This window comes from Ambystoma mexicanum, chromosome 7p, assembly GCF_040938575.1.
Source record: "Ambystoma mexicanum isolate Mex_15411 chromosome 7p, UKY_AmexF1_1, whole genome shotgun sequence".
Taxonomy (NCBI): domain Eukaryota; kingdom Metazoa; phylum Chordata; class Amphibia; order Caudata; family Ambystomatidae; genus Ambystoma; species Ambystoma mexicanum.
The window spans coordinates 751,607,074-751,632,837 of NC_090939.1; the positions used below are offsets into that span (position 1 = coordinate 751,607,074).

General features: G+C 44.3%; 1 protein-coding gene across 1 annotated transcript in view; it reads left to right on the forward strand.

The window, feature by feature from the left end:
- Positions 1-25,764, forward strand: part of LOC138526300 (E3 SUMO-protein ligase RanBP2-like) — a 1,418,318-nt gene that overhangs the window by 113,413 nt on the left and 1,279,141 nt on the right. Inside the window, exons 4-5 of the mRNA XM_069636875.1 lie at positions 7,311-7,463; positions 8,076-8,306. Of these exons, the coding sequence (XP_069492976.1) occupies positions 7,311-7,463; positions 8,076-8,306 (384 nt within the window). The remainder of the gene's footprint in view (positions 1-7,310; positions 7,464-8,075; positions 8,307-25,764) is intronic.

The following is a 25,764-nucleotide window of genomic DNA, read 5'->3' on the forward strand; positions in this document are numbered from 1 at the left end:
CTCCAAGTTTGAGTGTATCACACAAACGGCTCGATTACATGCTGTTAGGCAAAGTTTGTATGCAGTACTCTTTGGGACCACTACACACAACTATAAGTCTGTACTACACAGTTTTGGTAGCAGAGCTGAGCAGCCAGGCTTCTCAAGAGGGGGATGTGAGCTGGAATGATGTTACACAGGTCTACAATCACATGTGTCCAAATAAACTCTTACACTCAAGGTTTCTTTGATAAATATTTATTTATCTGTCAGTTATAAAATATTCATAAGAAGGAGGCAATTATAGATCACACACAAATACTCTTCAACACTATTTCAGAAATACTTTTCAAGAGGAGTAAAAGGCAAAGATCATTAGAACATGAAAGGTTAGTTATTCTTAGACAGTGCAAATATTTAGAGTTCACCAGAAGAGTCAATTTAATAGGTTAGGCCAAAGTCAATGGGCTAAAGTCTTGGTTAGGATAAAGCAGTTCTGGTAGATATAAGTCTCTGAAAATGTTCTTGGGAGTAGTTTGTAGCAAGAAGAATCATATGTTGGGTCACAAGCCGATTAGGCTTGCGAGTTGGGAAAGTTTCCAGTACTTTCACCACGAGAAGTAAGTACTCTGTCTGATTTTACAGTACCTTTACAAATGAAGAAAAAGATGCAGCTGATTACTTCTGTTCCTGTTGATCTCACTGTTCCTGGGCCTCAGTCATGGGGACAAGAGGGAGTACCTCAGGGGACTCGTGCACTCACTGAGACTGGTCAAAAAGCTGGCAAATCTTCAATTCCGGTAGCTGTAGTCAAGCACACAAGCTGGTGTCTCTCTCCCTGGTTATTCAGTTTCCTGCAGCACTCTGAGGAAAATACAACCATCTCCGAGATTGGTATCCAGGTGGCTTAGTGTTGAGTTGATTGGTCCCACCAAAGGGAGAAGTCGTCCTTACAGGGCTTCACCGGGCAAACCAATGGTCCAGGAGTTGCAGCAGCCATCCTCTTCAAGCTCGTCTTTAGTTCTTTCATTCCAGTGGTCGACTCTGCCTTCCAAGCCAAGAGACTCGCCTTTTATTCAGTGTTCTCCCATTCATTCCAGCCTAGCTGTCACTCACCCAGCAGGGTGGCTGTCCTGGCAGGACAGTCAGCCAGCCAATCATCACGGAGTGCATTTGAGTCTCCGAGGAAACAAAGCACAGGGAGTTTTGGGCACCTCCCTCACTGCCTGCCCACCCCAGACACCCGGGTGCCAGAGGCAGTCTTCACTCCTGAAGCCTGCTAAAGGCGAATGAACAAGGGAACCAAACTAGGTTTGGCACGCAGAGCAAATCTCTAGAAGGACCTTTCCACAAAGAAATGGCGAAAAAAGAAGACCGGTACCTGTCTTTACAGAGGGGGCTCAGATGCCATCTTGAAAAACATGGCTCCCTCAATTTAATGCTACCGGTGTTCGCGGTCGGGAAAAATCATGGTAGTTCGTTGTAAAACCACTGCCACCAGCCATTCTGAGAGGAAAGGGTAGCATTTGACTGCTACACGAGTATCTAGACACAATCGATACTAAGTAACCCCTCCAGCACTCTATTGTAAGATAGGGTGTGCTGGGTCTAGGATTTTAAGACTAGTAAAGTCCATTTCACTTTACTTACTCTGGGAAACAATAGTTTATCCCAGAGAAGGTATTTAAACCATGGGAAAGCCTGTAAAGGTTTCCCTGTGACACTGCACTGACGGTACTGTGTGACACAAATGAAAAGATGATGCCTATGGAGTTGCCTAAAGCTCCATAACCAAAGAAAACGCAAGAGTAAAACACATTTCAAAACACACGAGAGAGTGAGAAAGAGTCTCACACTCTCCAGGTAAAAAAAGAATCAAGTCCTCAAAATCCAGCAAAGTTGCTCTGGGTCTTTAAGGTAAAGGGAATTAGCATATTTTTGAGAATTCTGACTAACACATGCAGAAGGGGACAAACCCAGTAGATTATTAGCGTGGCTCTGTAGAAAGGAACACCCCAGGCCCTTGATTACATCACTTAATGACGAATGCCAGACTCTCTGTAGATCCCAAAGGGAAATAAATGACGTATTCACTTTTTTTTTTTTTTTTTTTTTAATACCCAGTTATACAGCCATGACAAATTTGTACCTCTGAGCAGGGTAGCAGAGGCGCTCACTAATCTCACTCCTGAGGCTCACACAAGCGCAGCAAACCCTTTTGGACCAGCCTATCTCTCTGGAAGAAGTCACTGATGCAATAACTTCTCTCTCTCCTGGTAAGACCCCTGGGAGCGCTACCCCATTATGCCCCCCCCCCCCTGGAATTTTGCAAAGCCTACACCTCTACCTTGGCTCCTTTTACTAATTAAAGATTTCATGCAGGCCTATGATATGGGCATACTCCCAGCCAGCAATAATTCCTATTCCCAAACCCATAGACAAATGCGACTCGTCCTGTCCCTTGGCTATGTTATATTATGATATCAAAATATTCCGACATTGTTGTTGGTGCGCCTTCGCAAGGTTATCGCCTCTCTGATCAGTATTGACCAGACTGGGTTCGTACCTGGTAATAGAACTACCCTGAACCTACGAAGGCTACAGCATATTATAGACCAAACCGACTCTTGCAAGGAGGACTATGCAGGCTCGTCCTTGGATGCAATCAAGGCTTTCGACTCGGTTTAGTGGGAGTTGTTGCTCGGGATCGGGGAAGGCTTTATTCGCTGGCTAACGCTGCTGTACACCTCCAACTGCCAGGGTGAAGACTGGTAGACACATTTCTGGAGCTTAGGACATATGTTGTGGGATTTGCCAGTGGTGTCCATTATTGCCCATGTTAAACATTCTAGCCCTGGATCCTCTTGCAGCCTATCTATGCTAGGAATTCCAGGATGCAGGCATTCTGATTGGGGGTACCCGACACTTAATATCAGTGTATGCGGACGATGTATTACTTTAGATCTGTGAACCGCAACACAACCTACCCATGGTGCTGGACGTACTGGACAGTTTTACACAATTGTCTGGCGTTGTCTTTAATAGGCGTCAATCCTACCTTTTACCCCTGGCTGGTTTCTGCAGGGTGAGTGAAACCTCACTACCGGATTTGGGTCTCCCGTGGGAGGTGCGCTTCTTTAAATTCCTGTGTATACACATCACACATACACTAGAGGATACGCATGCACTTAATACCTGCAAGGTCTTAAAAGGCCTCAAGGGTTCCGTGTCCTTCTGCTCCCGATTACCCCTGTCCATTATGGGAAGAATTTCTATTGTCAAGATAATTATCGTCCCTAGATTCCTGGACTGTTTTCACAAATGTCTATTACTACATAGGGGCCCAGTTCTTTTGTCTCCTTGACAAGCAAATTGGAGATTTCCTCTGGGGTTCGAACTGTCATAGACTGTCCCAAGTACTCGGCCTGCCATACAGTGAGGGGGGGAGCACAACTGCCCCAGTTGGAACTTTACTATTTAGATGCCCAATTAAGTCCTGTCTCAAAATAGCTGACTGACTACCCCACGTCCGTGTCAACACTACATCAATTGGTCTTACCTGCTTGCCTTAAATCCTGTGGCTTCCTCCCGATTGCATGAACAACTTTCCACTACTCATGGTCCGTGGCCGCAAGATTTGGTCCCTTGCATTGAAACTACTCCATGTGTGCCACCCCTACTCCTCAAATACAACCATAGTGGCAGATGTATGTAAAGCCAGGGAAGACCTGGCAACTATCCGGCATTGGGAGGTTTGGAACAGCTGCACATGGGGCGACATGTTTGGGGTGGGATATTCAGAGACCTTGATGACATAGCCCAACAAACCGGGCTACCTAAAGGTCCATTCTTGGTATACATGAAAATGAAGGGAGTGGGAAATCGCAGATGGCAGGAGTGGTGGCCGAACATAAGGAGACAGATCTGCTGGCCTTACTGTACACACTCGAAGATGGCTGGAAACCTGTAACCAGACTAACAGTTGCCTACTAAGCGAGTCAAACACCTAAAACCTAAATCTGAAGATAGCATGCCAATGTATTTATCTTCTCTAAAAATCTCTCCCGGAACGCACGGTTTAGGCTGCTACTATTTTTTTCTTTTTAAAAACATTTCTTTATTAGTTTTCCAGTTGTAAAACAATTAACACATCTGACATTATCAATATCACTGTGCAGACAGGAAAACAAAAAGGAAAAATAACACCATCCCACTCGGGAGCAAAAAAGACCCACCCCACCCCAAACTCCCCACCAGGTTAACGGTGCATACAACAGAACACATCCTAACGGCTAGAACTCCACCTAGGATATGATGACCTTGGTCCAAATAGATAAAACCAAATATAATTTGTCCGTGGTCATCGAAGGTACTGAACAAATCCTAGAGTCAATAGACCTCAACCCCGCCCAGGGGTACTTTCCTCTGTGCTGCAGAGAGAGGGTGTTCTCAGAGTCTGACTCGCGAGCCATATAGCACCTGAAAGAGTACCAAAAGTCTGCAGGTCTACAGTTAGGAGGAAGCGTTTGGTTATAGTGCGACTCTCTACGCTCATACATCGACATGTAATTTTTCCATTGGTGTATTGAAGGTGCCTGAGATGCCATGCACGTGCCCCGCAGGAATACCTTAAAAGTTTCCCAAACCATCCCTGAACTGGGAACCGACTCTGCGTTAAACTGAAAACTCGATGATGGCCTGGCGAAGCTCCTCCCAAAACGCCAAGTCTTCTAACGCTTGAGCGCGGAAACTCCAAAGAAACTGTCTAGAATAGAATGGAGGACCCTTAAATTTCACCAGAACAGGGGAATGGTCCGAAAGAGTATGTGAAAGAATATCTGCCCGGACCACACCTCGGGTCAGGCCTGGAGACATGAACACGTAGTCTATTCTAGACGAACTTCCGTGTATGCTAGAGTGGAACGTAAAGTCCCGGGCATCAGGATGACACCGCCGCCACACATCAAACAAGGGTTAATCAACTATAATGGTTTGCCATTTTTGCGTGGCATGAGGAACCGGACATTGTGTTGATGTCGATCTATCCCACGTAGAAGAAAGGGCTACATTGAAATCCCCCGCCCATACAATCTCATAGCCCGGGAACAGTCGCAGCTGCTCCAAGCATGTTTGAAAAAAATCAGGAGAATCATAATTAGGGCCATAAATATTAACAAATGGAACAGATTGCGTCGCAATCTCCCCAGCCACCAATAGAAAGCGTCCCTCCTTGTCATCTACTTGTTTATGAAGTTTAAATTCTAAGGAGCGGTGAATATATGTTGCAATGCCTCGGGAATGTGTGGAATAAGAGGATCCATACCTGTGTATTCCCCAGCCAGAGAGGGCAAGGAGCCTGGAGCCCCTACCCAGGTGCGTCTCTTGTAAACATAATACATTAACCTGATTCCTTGCGTAATTCGATATGAGTCGAACCTTTTTGAAGAGGACCCTAACAAGTGTGGAGTCAGGATTAAACCACTTACAAGGTAAATAATTCCAGCAAATACAATCGCCCGCAACATTCCCTCTTGGGCTGCTACTATTGAACGGACTTCACTGCAGGTACATGAATCCTAGCAGAGTGGCTAAGTTTAAGAATAGGTGCTCTTCTTGCCCGTGGTGCCACCTCAATGACGCTAACATAATGCCCATGTTCTGGAGCTGTCCCAAGGTAGTGTCTTTTTGGTCTAGAATAGAACACACCTGCAAGTCAGCTGGCATTGTTGGATGCAACTGGAGCCCACTGGAGTGCTTACTCGGGGCATACCCCAGGAAGAGGTAAATCTGGTTCATGGACCTGGCCTGTATCCTGGCATTGCCATGTCCTGGAAAAAACAGTGGGCAGGTTTATGGTCCTTTTATCTAAAACCTTTGCATCTAATGCTATTCCATCAAAATTTTTCCTTCTAAAAAATGTCCATCTCATTTTTTTCTTTTCTTTGGGGGGTGCGGTGGGCTCCCCAACCCCTGTTTTTCACCCTTTAAAATACACCTGATCAAAAATGTACCCTTTACCCCCCCCCAAAAACATGCATTAGATGGACATTTTTTTAGATGGAAAAATTTCGATGGAATGAGATTAGATGAAATGGTTTAGATGAATTGACTAGATACCGGGGGGCCCACAATACAAACTGTGGTATACAGAACTGAAACTTGGTCTGACGCTGAGACAAGGCATGAATCATGGAAGTCGCTTGTTTTCATTATGTTCCACCCCTCCGACGACAAACCCCCATGACTGTCCCTACTTAATGTCACCCCACTCTTTACTGTAATTGTGTGAAATACCTTTACCCGCCCCCTCCTGAGGTCCTACCTACACCTTTTTTCTCTGGCCTCTTGACTGTCCAGCAGGATGCACTGATAGTTTATCAAGGTTATTGAACTTCATTATTCTTTTGTTTCGCTGCGAGTAGGATCAACAGAAGTGATGGCTGGAATGTTTAGAATTGATCTTAACCTCTGGCACAGCTCTAGGCAACCCTCTAGACCCCCGTTCAGACAGCCAATCCATAATAGAAAGGTGAAAGACCATATGCCGTCCTGTAGCATTCCATATGAGTTACGTAAAGTGTAGAATGTGGCATGCAGGAAGAATGATGCAAAAGAGACTGGGAGCATTAGAAGAAACAGTTGGAAGCCTGTGGGCGTTACTACTATACTTTAATAACGATACCTGCATTTGTGATCCTTTTACATCCCCAGTTATGGTGCGGCTTCATTTGGCGTCATGAGTGAGGTGTGTAGTGTGGGTCTGTAGTTTGGGTCTCTAAGCCCAGTAGGCTCGGAACCCAGGACTGGGCATAACCGTAACGCTTAGAATCACTAAACAAAGGAAGTAGTGACAAAGGTTTACGAGTGGTAACATTTGGCATAACTCTGGATCCCAGCAAACCCATCCGGATTGGTGGAGCCAATGGATGTTTGTAAGTGAAAAGTTAGTTGGCACATGGTGCTATTTTTGTCACAATGTTTTACACTTTCAAAAATGTGACCTAAAAAAGAAATCTGCACATCTGTATTTCAGGTATTCGTTTTGCTACTCGGCCAATTGAGTGCATCCGCCACCAAGTAACTGTTTTGTTGGTTTTCCACACCAGTTCATTTTTTTCAATTTTGCTACCGTTTGTTAAAATGATATGGGTTTACTTTTTTTTTCTTGGGTATTTTCAGTTTCTTCTTTTAAACATAATTTGTAAATAATATTGCTTTCCCATGGCCACAATAACTCCATATCAAGTTCTGTAAATAAAGTATCTATACTATTGCACTATGAGGAGACATTCTCGTGTGCCAACTTCATTTGATCGCTTGTGCTATTTCAGTCATCGGTGGAGTTAAACCCAACACAGAAGGATCTTGTTCTGAAGATTGCAGAATTACTTTGTGACAAAAACGTTGATGATGGACGGGCGGACTATTGGGTCGAAAGGGCATCCAAACTCTTTCCGGGAAGCCCTGCTGTATATAAACTTAAGGTAAATATGTCCACTGCTAGTTTTCGACACTCTGGCATAATTTTTTTTAATGAAATGTATTTATTTTGGTGTCACTTTTTATCTGCCAGGAGTGAATTGTGCTGACTGATTACTTTTTTTCACATGTCCCAGAGATTCTTTTGCCCCATAACCCTGTGCCCTTGATTTCCTGGCTTTTACTTGATACTCTCCTCCTTTTTCTGTTTTTCCACAACCGCGAGTTTCATGCTTTCTCGTGATAGTTGGGTATTCTGTGTGGTCCCATATTTCCATTGCTCTGTGATCTTGACTTTCCTAACTGCCTCACCTCAAATTTGATGTGCCATTCCTTTCCCACTCTTCCTTCCACTGAGATTCTTCCCGGAGGAAAAGAAAGCCGATGATAAACCTGGTTTCTCTTTACAAACTGCAGTGCGTGTATATGTATATTATGCATAGTATATTATGTATTGTTTGTGTGTGTAATATATATATATATATATATATATATATATCATATGCTACTTAAACCTATGACTCTGTATTCAGTCTAATGGAGCAGAGCGTGTATGAAATCCTAATGGTGTCAAACAGTTCTTTAAACATGTTTAATTGTGTAATTTTCTTTATTAGGAAAAACTTCTAAATTTTAAAGGAGATGTGGGCTGGAATCAGTTGTTTGATTTGATCCAATCTGAGTTATACACAAGACCGGATGATGTTTATGTTAACATTCGATTGGTTGAGCTTTACCGGGCCAATAAAAGACTAGAGGAAGCTGTGACTCACTGCCTCAATGCTGAGAAGAAGGGAATCTTGCGCTCCAGCCTGGAGTGGTGCTCCTGTGTTGTGCACATTTTGAAGGTTTGTAATTAAGCAAATGTACTGCATGTTTAAATCTGGAGCCAAACTGCATCTCACTGTAGGCACTGTGTAAAGCCATTCTTGGTGTTATAGGGTGTAGTTATATATATCGTGGGGATTGTTGCTTTCATGCTATTTGGGTCTGCTTTCTACTTTGCCAGTGCCATGTACTCTGGATGCCTAACTACTGGGGTGGTTCTATCTGGGAATACACTAGGATTGGTCAGAATGGAAATATACTGACATTTTATAAACGTTTCAGTAAAGTGAAGTTTCGTAATTGAAATGGGAGTATACTGGATTTGTGTGTAATGGGATACGCAAAGAAATGGGGAATGGCCAAGGTTGCACTATTTTGAAACCATATACTGACTGCGAAAGATAAGAATATGTTGATTTTTGGAACTGGGAGTATAGTGGGATTTTACAAATTGTGTACATTTTAAAATTATCCAACTAATTGTTATTGAGTTGTCTAGACTGGACACATACTGGAATTGGGGGCAACATGAACAGATGATGTCCTTAGGTAGTGGACACTCCCCCTGTACACTTTAACTGGAAACAATCAAATGTTAAGTAAGATAGTTCGAAGTACGTAATTATTCATATTTCAAGAAAACCTACAATTGGATAATTTTCAACAACATTCAATTATAAAGAAAACATTTTCCATGTTTAATTTGTAGATTATTTAATTAACACAAGTAATTAAAAATTAGGCGTTTGACGCATTTCGGGCTAGGCCCTTCCTCAGGAGCGCATATTTTTTGTAAAAGGTATTTTTTCACTGTGTAATATCTGAAAAATAAGTACAAAAAAGATGAATCTTATGGTACACATTTGTAATGTAAGAACACTATCTGTTAAGCATACACATTGAAGAGGGATGCCCTTTTTAATCACCTGGTTAGCAGGAATGGCTATTGTAGAAAGAAAATTCTAATCCGTTAAAGTCACAGGACGAGAATACGTTCCAAAATGTACCTATCTGGAATAGTCAAAACCTGTCTGTGGCTTAATGTGGTTCAACTATCTAGGCTTGGAAAACAATAAGAAAACGACATATTAAAAAATCATATTGAAAAATCAAGTAGAGCTACTTTATCCACCAGTAAAGGCTGGCACTCTGTCTCAATGTCCGTCATATGGACCCATCTGTGCGTTCAATCTTGTAACTGAAAGGTAAGAGGGATCTAATCTACAAATGAAATATGGCAAATGATGTTTTCTTTAGAATTTAATGTTGAGAATCATCCAATTGTAGGATTTCTTGAAATACGATAAGTTACGTACTTAGAACTATTGTACTTAACATTTGACTGTTTCCAGTTAAGAAGGCGTGCAGTGGACAGGAGTGTCCACTACCTAAGGACACTGTATTTTTTTCATGTTATTGTTATGGCTTTCTGTGCCAGAGACCTTTTTTCTCACCTGCATCCCAACATCCATGATATATATTTCTTGAATTTCTGGACTAACTTATACATTTGGTGTGCAGATCACAACTCGCTTTGGAAACTGTAAGGCACTAAATGGGCATAAAACATTACATGCAGCACACCAGCTCTATGGCGAGTGCAAATTTTGTGGCCTGCTGGGATTTTGCACACGGAGTGCACAGACACTTTGGAACCGTAAACTAGGGGTGGATGGTGCATGCTGAGATTGTATACTTAATGTAGAACTGGAAATATTATAGAATTGTTCAAATAGCAAATTATTTATTTTGGGTGTTCATTGCGCGTAGGCCACACTTCAAGAAGCAGCAGAGCAGTTTGTAATGTTGGGTTATTGGGAAAATTAAGGGTGCAGAAGTTGGAGTAGGGATGTTGCCTTACATTTAATTGACAATAAATTGTGAGTTGGGTTTGCTGGCTGTTGGGATTGTCTGTGTCTACAGTGTGATAAGGTGCTACATAAAGACGTGTCTTGAGCTCCTTATTCAGTGGTGTGAGAGTGGGTGCAAGTCTAATGTTGACCTGGGGGTGTAGATAGGGCATGTCCGTTTTTTCTTGGCTATTTTCTACAGCTTTTATTTGGCCAGGTTCAAGCTTGTGTAGTGTTGGCTGCTAGAGATGGTGACCAGTAAGTAGGATTGTGCAATCCAGATGAGAAATGACTAAAGGCTGTACCGCCGGAAGCTGGTGAAGAGTTTGATTTTTCTGCAAAAGAGTTGGTACCAAGCTGTCGGGGTTTACTTCGCTGTGTGCGTTTTGAAGAAGTGATGACTGACAATGTGTAATCTGACTTCGTCCATGGTGTTTGGTACCGGGTAAAGCTCTTTAGGTTCATGGTGGAGAACAAGGTCTGCATGTGTTCACTGTTATTGATGAAGAGGAATTCAGTTTTGGTTGTGTGGAGTTTGCACTATGCTCTGGACATCCAAGTTTGTACTAGGATGGTGGTTGTCTTTCATGGTAAAGATTATGTTTTACAGTTGAATATAGTCTGCATGTAGGTGGATGTGTTGACTGGCAAGGAGGGAGTCATGCAAACTTGAAACATGAAATACAGTACAGGAATTGCCAGGGTTTACGTAAACTGCCATTCCAATGGGACACCTTGTTTCAATGCCACAAACTGGAATTCCGCTAGGATTGTGAAACGGGAATTTTATCCTTTGCAAAAACTGTTTTCCTGCACACTTTAAAACCTGTAGTGTGGCTAATAACATGGGTAGATTACAATACTGGAATTGCCATTCAGAGTTTACTGGGATTGTGCATACTGGACATATCCTAGAATTGTGCATATTTGGATATACTGGAACGTTGTAAGTGTAACGTGGGACTGTTAGACAAGAATTGATGTAGTAACCCTGTGGGAGACTAGAGAACCCTTGTCCTCTTGGTATTCGGTAACCCACCTATTGCTATAGGCCTGTACTACACACGTTGTTAGTGTGACTGAGCAGCCAGGCTCATCTCAAAAGGTGTAAATGTGAGCTGTAGCAATGAAATCCACAAATACAAGTATCAAAATAACACTTACACTCAAGGTGTCTAGTTAAAATAATTGTCATTTTAAAATAAGCATTCTTTAAAAAAGGGCAATATATGTAGCAATCAAATACACTTTAAAATACTTGTTAAGAATTCTCACAAAGCTAAGAGATACTCTGTGGAGATGCTATTTACACACTTCCTACACTCTGAGGTGACTTCACTAACTAGGGCAGTGTCGGGGAGATTTCTCAAATGTGCCAATTCCTCCCACCTTAGAGACCTCTGGCTCTTTTGCTAAACCTTGAGACTTTGAACTTTTCAAATCAATATGTTTTCTGTTTGTTTTCTTTGGTTATCCAGTCTCACCAACTCCATAGGCATCATCTATTTCAATTGTCACACAGCACCCTCAGTGCAGTGACACAGGGAAGCCCTTCAGGCTTTCCCAAGGTTTAACTACCTCCTCTGCGATAAACTACTGTTTCCCAGAGTAGGTAAAGTGAAATTGACTTTGCTAGTCTTTTAAATTCCTAGACCCAGCACACCCGATCTTACATTAGAGTGCTGGAGGGGTTACTTAGTATCCCCTATGTCTAGATACTCATGTGACAGCCAAATGTTACCCTTTCCTCTCAGAATGGCTGGTGGCAGTGGATGTTAAAACCAACGACCATGATTTTTCCCGACCGCTACTGTTCGTAGATCCGGTAACAGTAAATCGCGGGAGCCATCTTTTTCAAGATGGCGTCTGAGACTCCTTTGTTAAAACAGGTCACAGTCTTCTTTTTTCGCCATTTCTTTGTGGAAAGGAACTTCTAGAGTTTTTTCCGCGTGCCAACCCAGGTTTGGTCTTTTTGTTCATTCGCCTTTGGCGGGCTTCAGAAGTGAAGACCGCCTCTTGCTCCAGAGTGCCTGGGGTAGGCAGCAAGTGGGGGAGGTGCCCGAAACTCCCTGTGCTTAGTCTCCTCGGAGACCCAAATACACTCTGTAATGATTGGCTGGTTGACTGTCCGGCAAGGACAGCCACCCTGCTGGATGAGTGGTAGCTAGTCTGGAATGAATGGGAGAGAACTGAATAAAAGGCAAGTCTCTTGGAAGGCAGTCGACCACTGGCACGAAGGAACCGAAGAAGAGCTTTAAGAGGACAGCTGCTGCAACTCCTCGACCGTTAGTTTGCCCAGTGAAGCCCTGCTGCAGATCCGAAATGCCAATTTCACATCGACAGAGAAGCCCTGCAAGGACGACTTCTCCCTTTTGAATTGGTAGGACCAATGAACTCCCAAGTAAGCCACCTGGATACCTATCTCAGAGCTGGTTGCATTTCATTGGGTGCGTTACTTGTAAGCTGGCCGAAAATGTTTGGAAGATCCTCTGGACTCCCATGACGTCTAACAGACCGAGTCTGACCCCCCTGTGTTGAGTTTGGGACCTCAGAAGCAAGGACAGTCCACCTTGACAGCCAGGACCAGCCTTGTTACCAGTGCGGTAGCTGAAACGTGAAACAGCCACTGAAATTGAAGTTTGCCAGTTGCAAGCTTTTGACCAGTCCCAGTGCAGTGCAGGAGTCCCCTCTTGTCCCCACGACCGAGGCCCAGCAACAACGAAATCTGCAGGAACAGAAGTCATCAGCTGCATCTTTTTCTTCATTGAAAGGTACTGTAAAACAAGACGGAGTACTTGCCTCTCGCGGTGAAAGTGCTTGAAACTTTGCAATTCTCCGGCCTAATCGGCTTGTGACCCAACATGATTCTCCTTTACAAACTACTTCCATGAACTTGTGCAGAGACTCTTCCGTTTAACTATCAGACCTGCTTTATCCTATCCAAGACTTTAGCCCATTGACTTTGGCCTAGCCTATTGAATTGAATTGACTCTTCTGGTGAACTCAAAGTATCTGCACTGTCTAAGAATAATTGTAACCTTTCATGTTCTAATAACCTTTGCCTTTTACTGCTCTTGAAAAGTATTCTGAAATTGTATTGAACTATATTTGTGTTATTATAGAATTGCATCCTTCTAATGAAGGTTTTATAACTGACAGATGAATTAAAAAGTAATAATCAAAGAAACATTGAGTGTAAGAGTTTATTTGAACACTTGTGATTGTAGACCTATGTGTAACATCATTACTGCTCACATTCCCCTCTTGAGATAAGCCTGGCTGCTCAACACGCTACCAAAACTGTGTGGTACAGACTTATACCAAAGGTTGGTTTCCTTACACCTGTAGTCATAGTTGTTTGTAGTGTTCCCAGAGGGTACTGCATACACACCTTGCCTAACAGGCAGTAATTGCATTTACATATCACTAGTACACTTTGTAAATGCTGAGGTTTGTGGAGAGGAAAGGTTAAAGGAAGGAAAAAGGTTAAACAGGTTCTCAGAGCATCTGAGCACTCTGCCAATGAAGTCTAGATAAAAACCTTTTGCAGCAATATTAGTTTAAAACCAATGCATCAACTATGAGGGACAGTAAGAATTGGACATATGGAATAGAAGAGTCTGCAGGGAGCCAGGGACAGCCACAGCCAATAGAAGCAACGTCTATGGAGCTGAGGCACGTCTTCGATAGTAAGTCTTGCACAAAGTTAGTTTGTTGAAGAAAAATTACTGTAGGGTCACAAGCTGTTACACTTGTGAAAGGTAGAGCTGAAATCAACTCTGGAAAAGCAGCACTGCAAGTCTCAACTGAAGAGCAAGCTACAGACACTGAGGTAAGTACCCCAAGTCAGAACAGTACCTTTTGTGTTCGGCAAGATTGTAGTAACCCTGTGGGAGAATACACCAGCCTTGTCCTCTTGGTAATAGATACCCAACTATTGGTATAGATCTGTACTACATAAATTGGTAGAGTGACTGAGCAGCCTGACTTATTTCAAGAAGGGTAATTGTGAGCTGTAGAGATGTAACATAGAGATTCACAGTGACAAGTATCCAAATAACACTTATACTCGAGGTTGTCTAGTTAAAATAATTATTTATTGAACAGACTTTAGAAAGGGCAAGATGCAACAATAAAATACACTTCCTCAGATTTAGGTTAAGTAAGTAGATACCATTTTGGGATGATACACAGACACTTTGAACCCATAGACCTAGGGTACTTTAAGACAAAGCAGCAATACTTGGAGGTGGATGGGGATGCAGAAGTTACTCAAACATCAATAATCAAAACAACTCGGGAAGTTGGCCGAACTTGGTTCTGTTTTAATATCAATTATCTAAAACCGGGAGTTACAACGGACATCATCTGACGTTCGCTCGAGCTCTCATCGACTCACTCAATGCATTTAATAACTTTTTTAATCAAAATTGATCACTGATGTCACACTACGTGGCAAACTACAAAAACCTACAGAGTTGTGGTTGGTTTACAAGGAACATTCAAGTATACGTTACATACTAACGGGGGTAGTGATTGGGTAGCCAAGTCAGGTGGGCAACTAAGCCCATCATTAGTGACAAGTCCTCTCGATAGTCATAAAATACACAACGATTAATTGGTAAACCAAACTATAGGGCTCTTTCATACATGGCCCTCTACAATTGTCTGGCATGTTTATACCCTTCTGGAATATTCCACACGCTAGCAGTACGCAGGCTAGCATCCCAGGTGCATGGATGGTCGGCTTGATCCTGTCTCCCCACCCAATTAGCCTACATCTATCGTCACTCCTACAGTCTGCCAGTCAATTAAGGCTTTGAACTTAGCAATGCAGAAGCTCTGTGCCTGAGAATAAAAGGGAGTATCTTCTTGGTTTTGGTGTAGCTCGACCCAATGTCTATTTTGATCTGACCATGTGACTTGGAGGGCACTCTTTCGAGCCTTTTGCAGCATTTTATATTATGTACTCTTGACGTCTTCAGTGTTTTTTCATACTGCTTCAAACAGAAGTTTGTTTCTTTCTCACGTTCATGTAACTACTGGATGGACAACTAGGCTCACAGTGGACTTTGACTTCTTGGTGCTAGGCCAGCCTTTCTTGTATTTCTCCATTGAAATCAATTATTTTCTGACTGCGCCACACTGAAATCCCTTACAATCATGGAGTTTCAAGCCTTGCTAAAGTGCAATGTGGAATATACAGGGTCTCTTCATTCCTATATGTATACATTGGCACATCGCCGCAACTATTCACTTATAACCAGCCTTATGATTACTTTGTCTGCTTGCGTTACTGCGACTGCACAAGTGTAAACTGATATTGCATTTTATTCAGCGTTTCTGTAGCAGAGCATCTTCATCTCGAGCCCAAAATGATGTTCTTCTTGTCTTGCATATCTTTTCAGGGTACGTCGGTTTCTATTTTGCATGACGTTACCCAATCTTCTTTTTTGCTCAAATGCACACTTCCTCTGGAACTTCATCCAAAAGAACACTGTTTTTGTTCATGCATGTAGGGTTTTCTCAATGGCTGCCTTGTTTCGAGGATTCTTTGCGGTATAGGCATTTTCACTGGAACTGCATGAGTCACCATTTCCGGTTCCCAACATATAGGTTACATGGGGGCGGAGCTTTGGATGGGGGTACTTGGCTCCTCCTCAACTTCCTAAACCCTGAGATGACTTCAATTGCTAGGACACTGTGGACATTGGTATATCACTTTTGACACTTAAATGCAATACTGAGTTTGTGGAAAAGGCAAAGGTTAGGGAAAGAAACAAAGGTTAGCAAGTTCTCTGAACAGCTGAGTACTTTACAATCCCCCAATAAAGTATAGGCTAACTTTTGCCCAGCAATACAAGTAACTTATGTATCACCCATGAGGGACCGTTAAACAAAAAGTCAGTGGGTAAGAAGAGTCTGCAGGGAGCCAGGAAAGCCAATGTCAATTCAACAAAATCTAGGAGAGCTGAGGCACTTCTTGAAGATGGCACAAAGGTCTTGCACAATGTTATATAGAGGGTTTGTAGAAAAATCGCTGTTGGGCCACAAGCTGTAAGACCCGTGAAAGTAAAGCTGTAAGCAACTCGCAACTCTGCAAAAAAAAAAAAAAAAGCAGCTACTCCAAGTCTTCAGTGAGACAGACAAGCTACACACCAAAAAGGTAAGTACCTTTTCAGTTAACACAGTACCTAGGTTAGAAGAAGACATTGCAGCTGCTTTCTGTTCCTGTTGCAGTCCTGCAGATCCTGTGTTCCTGGGCCTCAGTCGTGGGGACAAGAGGGAGGACGTCTGGGGACTCCTGCAGCAGCAATTCGGAGGTTAGTGGCAGCTACAGGCTCTTTTCGGATCAGCAGCACTTTGTGGTTTCAGTGCTCGGTAAACTGCACCACCGCAGATCTTGGATATCGGTTGGGCTTCCTTCACTCCTTAGTCCTGCACTCGAGCTCTCGTTGTTCTGCTTCTGGAGGGTCTTGGGGAGACTCCTGGAGATTTTGGACTGATCACACGTTGCACTACACTACGGATTTCTCGGCCCCTGGCACTTGGTTCTTGCAGCAGAAAAGAAGTACAGCCAGTCGGGGAAGGTGTTCCTGTGGAGTTAGTCTCGGGGTTAGTTGGTGCCCCTAACCCAAGGGAAGAAGTCGTCCCTTCCGGAACTTCTCTTGTTGATCAGAAAAATGAGTTTCTGCACAGCAGTAGGGCTTCACCGGGCAGTTCAACGGTCCACAAGGATGCAGCAAGCTTTGTTCACGGTTTCTTCTTCGGGATGTCCTTCCCAGTAGTCTGTCTTCAGTCCCAAAACCCTCGCCTTTCAAGCAGTTTTCTCCCATTCATGCACAACCTAGCTGTAGATCAAACAGCAGGATGGCTGTCGGACAGCCAGCCAATCAGGACTGGGTGCATTCAGGCATTCCTAAAGACCAAGGACGGGGGAGTTTCGGGAACCTCACTTCCTGCCCTTCCAGACACACTGGAGCCAGAGGCGGATTTCAGTAATGAAACCTGCTAAAGGCAAAACTAACAAAGGGCAAACCTGATTTGGCGCGCAGAGTAAAACCCAAGAAAGACCTCACAAACCGAAAATAGTAAAAAAAAGACTACCAGGGCTGTTAGGATAAAATTGCCACCCATGGGTGCTATACTGCAGGCTAGGATTCAGCCTGCGGTAGAACAGCACAAGGGTAGGAAAATTAAACCACTGCCACCAGCCATATAAAGTTGTGAGGGTAACATAAAACAAGTTACATGAGTAGGTAGGATAAGGTGCTACTAAGTAACCCCCCAGCACTCCAAATAAGATGGTTTGTGCTGGACCTACAAAGAGAAAAGGTAAGTAAAGTCAATTTCACTTTACTATTCTTGGAAACAGTAGTTCTCACAAGAATAAACTTTATGAGAAATCTAAAGGATTTCTCTGACACTGTACTGAAGGTGCTGTGTCACCATACAAAACGTAGATGCCTATGGAGTTTATCAGACTCCAAAAACAAAGGAAACCCATAATCCAAATCAGGTCAAAACCCATGAGAGCGTGAGGAAAAGGGCTCACTCTAGGGTTAAAATTAAAATGTCCCAAAGTCCAGAAAATGAGCTGGGGGTGTCTAAGGTTGAAGGGAATTAGCACAGAAATGAGAATTCTTCCCCACGGGGACTCCTATTGTTTCTAAGTATTTGGCAATAACAAATTGCAACAGGCAACCCACAGTAAAGGAAAAACACAACCCCAAAGGTATTACAGCAGTTCAATGCTCTCTCTCCCTTTTATACACATTTGTTATTCACACAGTACATCTGATGATTAATTGCAATTGGTGCTTAGAGCACCAGGGTAGCTCAGCTTGGTAATGGGTTATTACTCGCTTCAATGTTAGATAGTTACTATACCGCTCCTTGTTGTGATCTCTCTGGGTTTCGCTAGGGGGTATGTCAATCTACCGTATTTTGTCTCCATTTCATTGCAGTATAGGATAATCCTCCCGCCACGTTTCCAAACTCTGGGACCGAGTTCCTCCCACATCGCCACACGTCCCCAGGCCAATCATGTTATGTTTGCTAGCTTCGTGTAGCTCACAGAACGTCTCACTGGTCAGCAGGATCCCCGATATGTAGATAACCGGTAATACCGGTGAATATATTATTTCCCCTTTGGTTTTCTGTTCTATGCGAGTCCACGCCCTACAGGTCAACTCCACCATGTTTGCTACCCTAAGGCTCTGTTGGGTGCTGTCCATATTACTGACCTCAAAAGAAAGGGACTCGCTAGAGCCCTTTCTACATCTACATGTCTGTCTATCCTATCCCCAAACCAGCAAAGGAGCAACCCTGCCTGTGCCGCCTCATAATATATTTCAAGGTCTGAGAGCGCCAGCCCTCCCCATCTAGAGATGCCACTAGTTTCTCCCATGATACCCTGGCCTGTTTGCGTACCCAGATAAACTGCAATATCACTGACTTTAGATCCCGAAAGTACACCTTAGGTGGCTCCAGGGGCACATTGAGGAAGTGTGGTAGTAGCGTCATTCTGATAAGCGATATTCTCCCGTAAAGGTTTAGTGGGCGGTTCATCCACCTGTCCACCGCTGCTTTAGCCTGCTCAAACAATTGCTGATAGCTATGGGTGTATTACTCCCCTGGAGTTTGTGCAATGTTTATCCCCAGCTACTGTGTATATGCCCCAGGCCACTGAAAACCCCATTTGTTGATGAAGCACTCTGTTCTATCTGTTAGTGAGAAGAGAACTGATTTTGTAGCATTAACTCTTAACCCAGAGATATCCATAAATGACAATCCATCTGCCATTATCTGATCCAGGTTGCGCCTTGGATCTCTGATGTGAAGCACCATGTCATCTGCGTAGAAATGGCTGCACTCCCCTATGAAGATGACATTCTCTGACTATCTCGGCCAGGGGTTCAATTGCTTGTGCAAATAGCAACGGCGAGAGGGGACACCCTTGTTTCGTGCCCCTCCCAAATGGTACAACTGTGGTGAGCTGGCCTTTCACTCTAACCCTGGCATTAGGAGATGTGTACAATAGCGACACCAGGGAAATAAAGTGCTCCCCCCATCCTACGTAGAATTGCAAACATAAAGGGCCACTCTGAGTTAAATGCCTTTACGGCGTCTAACAGTGCTGCCACTATAGTCTTCTTGCTGCACAGCGGACATTAACACAAATATCCTGCACAGCCCATAGGAGGTTGAGCGTGTCGATATGAATCTCGACTGGTCTACCTTCACTGACCTGAGCCTCAGCAGCGCAAGCCTGGAAGCCAGTATCTTGGCTAGAATCTTATTATCCAGGTTCATGAGGGATCTGGGGCAGCACAAGGAGCAATCGTTTGCTTCCTTATCTGGCTTCAACAGCACCACCACCACTGCCTCAGTTAGGGATTCTGACATCTGACCGTCTCTTAAACATTGATTGTATACTTCCATTAAATGGGGAGCCAACTTCTTAGCAAAGTGTTTGTAAAATTCAGCCATGTACCCATCCGGGCTGGAGTCTTTTGCTGAGGATGGCGATTTAATTGCTAATATGACCTCCTCCAATGTTATGGGATGTCATAGCCATTCCTTTCCTCATCCGACCTCTCCCCCCTCAACCCTCCCCCCCAGTACAGTGCAACTTGAGCCAGAAGCTTGTTCTTTACTGATATAACCCGACCCTTATTCGTGTCCATCCTTGCGGCTTTCCCCAGTTGTCTACCAGGGCGTTGCCCCTCCCCTTACTGCCTCACTGCATTTTTCCCCTGAAGGAATGTCACTTTCCTTTGTGCTAGCTCGCTAAATGCGTATAGTTGTACCTTGATCTCTGCCTGTTCTGCAGTCGTTGATATAGACGCTGCCCTTTGTAATTGCTATAAATGACCCTCGGTTTTCAGCTAGTTGTCTGCAGATCTGCTTCAATAGTCCTGCTTCTCTCCATACACACTCCCTTTAATTACACATTTAAAGCTCCTACAGTGTTGCATATGAATTTACTGATCCCACATTTATCTAAAAAAATGTATCGATGGCCTTCGATAGCCCTTCGATAAAGACTCCATCTGTTACACCTTCACTCTTAAACATTCAAGACGGTCTTCCATCTCCTCGACCAGGTATCACCGGGGCATGATCTGACAATGTGCGTGCCAATATGGACACCTCAGAGATTCAACCCATTAGCGTATCAGATATCAAAAAGTAATCTAATTGTGAGTCAGAATTATGAACCATACTTGTATATTCTGCCCTCTGGATGCCTGGTTCTCCAGATATCGTGCACCTCCCATGCCCAGCACATGTCTCGTAGTTTGTAAGTCAACCCCTCCCCCACTCCTCCTTGTTCTATCTTGGTCTGGCTCCATGACTGCATTAAAATCCCCAGCCCACAAGATTTCCCCAGGGTGTCGATCCCTCCAGTTGCCGGTTGATCCACCCCAGGGTCTCTACTGAGAATTGATAGGGCCATAGTAATTGACAAGTACATTTCCGACCTTGAATAGATCATGCACCAAGAGGCCTCTCCCTTGATGGTCTTTAGTCTGGGAGATCGGGCAGAAATGCAAGAGTTTCGCAACAGGATACCCCCCCAACCAAGAGTATGAGGAATAGGATGAACGGTGGCATCCCCAGCTTCACCCACATTTTGATTCTCCTCCTGGGGTGAAATGCGTCTCCTGGAGTAACGCCACATCCACCTGATGACGCTGCATGTATAATAGTATTTTGTGAGACTTGGATGGACAGTTGAAGTCCCTGATAATCCACATCATGCATCTAAGGGACTTGGCCATAGTGTCTTTGTTGCATCTGTATGACGTCTGTTCTTCCAGTAAATAGTTTGTACTCTAATTATAGATCATAGTCCTTCGAGGAATAGCTCCCCATGAATCCACTGCGCACCTTGAACTTCAAACCCCACAACAACTCCCCAGGTCTATCAAGGCAGTCTGTAGAAGCTCTTCTCTGCCATTGATGGTCTGGCCAGGGTTGGGTTGTCGAAGTGCAGTTTCGGCCGTTGTGTCCCTGACTTTTGTAATTTCGTCATAATGTTCGCTGGTTCAGATCAGTTCGACTCTGCTCTCCAGAGATTACCCCCCCCCCCGACCCAGAGTAAAACTCTGGTGCTCAACGCAACTGTCCCCCAGTGGCGCTTAACCTTTCACTGTATCGCTTCTTGCTGGTGCCTTAGGGCCTCATGCTTTGGCTTGTATGAGAGCCTTGCCTGCTCCAATCCAATATTGCCAGAGGGACTGCTCCCTCCTCCGTGTTATGCTGAGGGGGACTGAGCTGGAGTATCGCGAGGCGCCATCCCTGCTCATTAGTTCACACCTTTAGGGGCTTCCAGTATGCGCGCACCAATCACCATGGTCTTCCTGAGACTCGTGTCCGCATGTGATTCGCCAGTTTCCGACCACATAGCACTCCTTGTAGGAATCTGTTATGCAGTAACCCTCGCTGCCTGCCAGAGCGTCACTGAAAGCGCTGCCCTCCCTGTGATATGCAGGAACAACCCTGCGGGTCGCCAGTCTAGGTGTAGGGCCCCACCCAGAGTCAAAGGATGTGCACTGCTTCCTGCACCAGCGGAGGCACTCTCCAGCCCCAGGGGAAAGAATAGTGTGCCTCAGCCTGCAGCTCACCTTGTCAGAGCGTTGTCTAAGCTGCCGCACCAGTCGCCTGCGTCTCTGCAGGAATCGATGGGGTCAGGAGCCCTCGCTGCCCTGGATGGCTCCCCTCTCCGCCAGAGTCCTTCTCTCCTCAAGGGTTCGTCACTGCACAAGCGTCCCTGGCTATCCCTGATTCCCTCGTTCTAATCGCCGTTGGTTATCCAGAGTCTGGTACTGTTGCTGGGTGCCCCCAGGGTTTGGGCTGCAGGATGCGGCGCACGCTTGCGTTCCCCACGGGTGGCCCAGTAGCTGATCTTTGCCCTCCGCCTTAGCTGCAGCCATGCTAGTTTCGCTCGCGGGGCCTTCTCTGATGCTCAGTCAATGGCCCGTGTCTCACTGCCTCCTCACACGGACTGCACCAGACTTCACACAATGGTCGCCCAGGCTAGCTCGAGCCATGCAGAATTCTGATAATGTCCACCGCAGTACGGGTAACTCAGGATTATCACCTGATATTCATGGCTGCTTGGGAGCTCACGGGCCTTCGGCCTTCTTAACCGGGCTCTCTAGCGCCAACCCATGAGACCACAATTTGATTGCACGTTAATACAATAAGTGTACACAATGTGAAAGTTACATGGTAGTTTTGCTGGAATTGAGCAAACTGTTTAATCTGTATTAAAAAATGTCCTTTTTTTTGTTGTCTTTTCTAATCTTAAACCATGGATCCCTGACCTATTTTTGTTGCTCAAAGAGACTTCTACTAAGGCCCCATAATCATTGCATCCTTATTAAACTAATTTTGAATATATGGTCGTGGGTGTCCAATAAGGCTCACATTCCTAGGGGTGCTGGTTAATCACATTTGTACCATAGGGTGATTTAGATTGCTCTACATTAGTTTTAGTGAGTTGGCTGTTGGAAGCTATTTAGTTTTGTCTTCACCACGGGGTGCTATCCGATTTTACTACATTGGCAGGCCAATGTAACGTTTTAAGCTTTGTGTGTATTTTTTTTGAGACCTCCTCTCCTTGTTTGGTTTAGGAGCTTCCTGTGTTCAAGGCAACCATGAGGTAGGCCTACAATGACTGATGAGCACATGTGAGCTCTTTCTGAGCCCAGTGTTGCAGACTCCTTTTGCTATGGACTGGTTGATGCCATCAACATCCTGTTGGGGTGGTCTGGGTTGAGTGGCTGATTTAGGGAGCAAACGGAGGGGCTTGCCTCCTAACCCTTTGTCCCTATCCCCTGTTGTGATTGTTTAAGGGGAACGCTGGTCAGCTTTGGCTTCTCATTGTCCATCCTGGGGACGCCTCCCTTCACTTGCTAAATCTACTTGGGCTGGGTCAGTCTTCCTGGCTGGGATCGCCTCAGGCTGTTTTACTGGCACTTTTACACCATACTGCTGTTTTTTCCTGCCTCTGTGCTGTTTGCTGCGGTTGCCTGGCAGGGGGTTGATATACCAACTCCAATCCTTGGCTACATTTCGGGGCCATCCAGGATCAACCCCACTGTCTAGTCTTCATCGCAGGACTGTTCTCTGTGGCTGGGTTGCTCTTTGTCCTTAATTTCCAGAACCTGCTCTGTCGAGTTCCATCACTGTCCTGGAGTCTTCATTGCCACTGCTTGTGCTTCTGGCTTGTGAGCTAGCTTCAAGCAAGGTCATTTGTTCTTATCCATTGTTTGGGTCGTCGTTGACTTGGGATCCAAGTCCCTGAGGTCTCATCCTGTACACTGCAACATAAGTGTCTCGTATTTACTGGGTTGTTAGTCTTCCTATAACTGACTTTCTGGCACCCACACCATGATTGCATACTTGTGGGTCCTTGGGTAGTGGGTTATTGGAGCTATTTCTGTGGTCTGAGGTGGTTACTATTCATAGGTGTCTCGACTGCATTTTCCCATTGTTTTCCATTGGGTCTTCTGCTGTGCTGCATCTTCTTAGGCTCCTGGTTCTCAACTCAATCTACGAATCTTCATTAGTCTCTTCTGGCTTCCCTAGGGTTGTTTACTGCTAAATCATCTCCTGTGAGGTAGAACAGGGACCTACCATCATTCCCCCGCCCCCTACATACAGATTGCTAATTTTATTTTAGTATTGGCTTTGGGGTCCTGTATGACTATTTTAACTGTTTTAATCACTGGTTCCCTTCCCATCCCTTGTCATTATATGTGATGTGTCTAGTTTACCGGTAGTGGACCTAAAATATAATCTAGTGGTGTTTGTTGTTTTTGTGTACTATTTAACCAAGAGGTTTATATATATGTGATGAGTGTCTTTTTCAGTATACCAGTATGGTCACGTGTGGACTAATTGTGTGTTCTAGGATGCACCGTTTTAAATGCAGGATGGTTGCATACAGGTAATATACCATGTTAGTAAAACTAAGAATATACTGGAAAAGTGCAAACTGGGGGCAAACAGGGATTGATGTAGAACTGGAAATGTACTAGGGTGGCAAATACGGTGTCCAGTCAACTCGTCGAAAAAAAACTGGTCGACTGCAATTTGGTCGACGCAATTTGGTCGAAAACCAAATGGTCGAATTTTTTTTTTATATATTTATTTTTCGGGTTTTCGTTTAGTTAAAAAAGGGGTTTTTGGAGAAAAAAAGCGGGTTGGGGGGGGGGACCCCCCCAAAACAAAAAAAAAGGGTTAAAATAAAAAAATAAAAAATTCGACCATTTGGTTTTCGACCAAATTGGTTCGACCATTTGTCTGGTCGACCAATTTTTTTCGACGAAATGTCTGGCAACCGGCAAATACAGTATGTTGGGATGGGTGAACTTGCAATACACTGGGATTGTGGAAACTTTCTAAGTGAGCATATATAATGGCTATATAGGGGCATTGTGAAACTGGCAAATGTATTAGAGTTGACGATCTAGGAATGTGCTAAGTTTATCTAAGTGTGTGCTTACTGCGGTTGAATTACCTGGGATTATTGCATGGCTGGATAAACACACTGGTATATTTGAGCTGGAAATTAACCAGCATTGTGCTAATATTTTATAGAAGTGGACGTATGTTTGTGTCTCTATACTCAGCAAATATGCTACTAATAGCTCTGAGCCCTTGCTGAGGCCCGATTATGCTCTGGCGTAACTTGACTCTGGTTGATGAGCTGATACCCCCTAAGCCTGAAAGGGTATAGCAATATTAATACGTTGCAAGTACAACAAGAACTCTGAAAGGAATGCTTGGACTCCCAGGATCCCATACGTTACCTGAACGGCCTTCCCTGGATAGCCTGCTTTACCGGTACCGAGGTGCATCTTCAGTGAAGATTGACAGCTTCTGTACTCCTAGCTGCCCATGGAGATGGCGCTCTTTCACCGGAACACCAGAACTGCTACTGTTCTATGGACCTGAACATTGTCTGCCAGTAGTCTGAAAAGATACTGGAACTGGCAAATTCCCAGTGCTCTGATTGCCTTTGCAAAGCACCTGAGCGATCATGAACTGTAGTCTGTCTATTAAGCTATGCCCTCAAACTTGGTATTCTATACTACTGGCTACAGCTAATCGGTATCCGATTCTGCAAATCTGAAGAGGATTAGTCTCGCTCTTGTTTTCTAGGTGCAACTAAATCCTGTTTGCGCCAAGTCCACAGGTACCCCAAAGGAACAAACTGTTAAACATTGTACTCTACAGTTGACGTAAGACTTGGATTCGGGGCTCACCTTAAGAGAAGAGCTTAGGCCTACAGAACGCTCCAACACCAATCAAAATTAAGATTGGATAAGCAGGAGCTAAAGGCTCCTGGAGATCCTGCATTAAATGGTGACCACTATCTTCTATTGGGAACAATGAGCTACTACATAGCGTTCCGTCAATCTTACTTTCACATAGAAGTAAACTTTTCATTTCGCCCTTTGGGACTCGTACTTTAAATGTTTTATATAAATCTATTTTAAGGTTTATTTATAGATTGTGTCAAACGCGCATATAAAGTCACACAGGTGTCCTTGTTGAGCATCTGTTGGCATGAGGAGCCAAAAGTAGTTGGTGGCAAGCTAACCAGGCT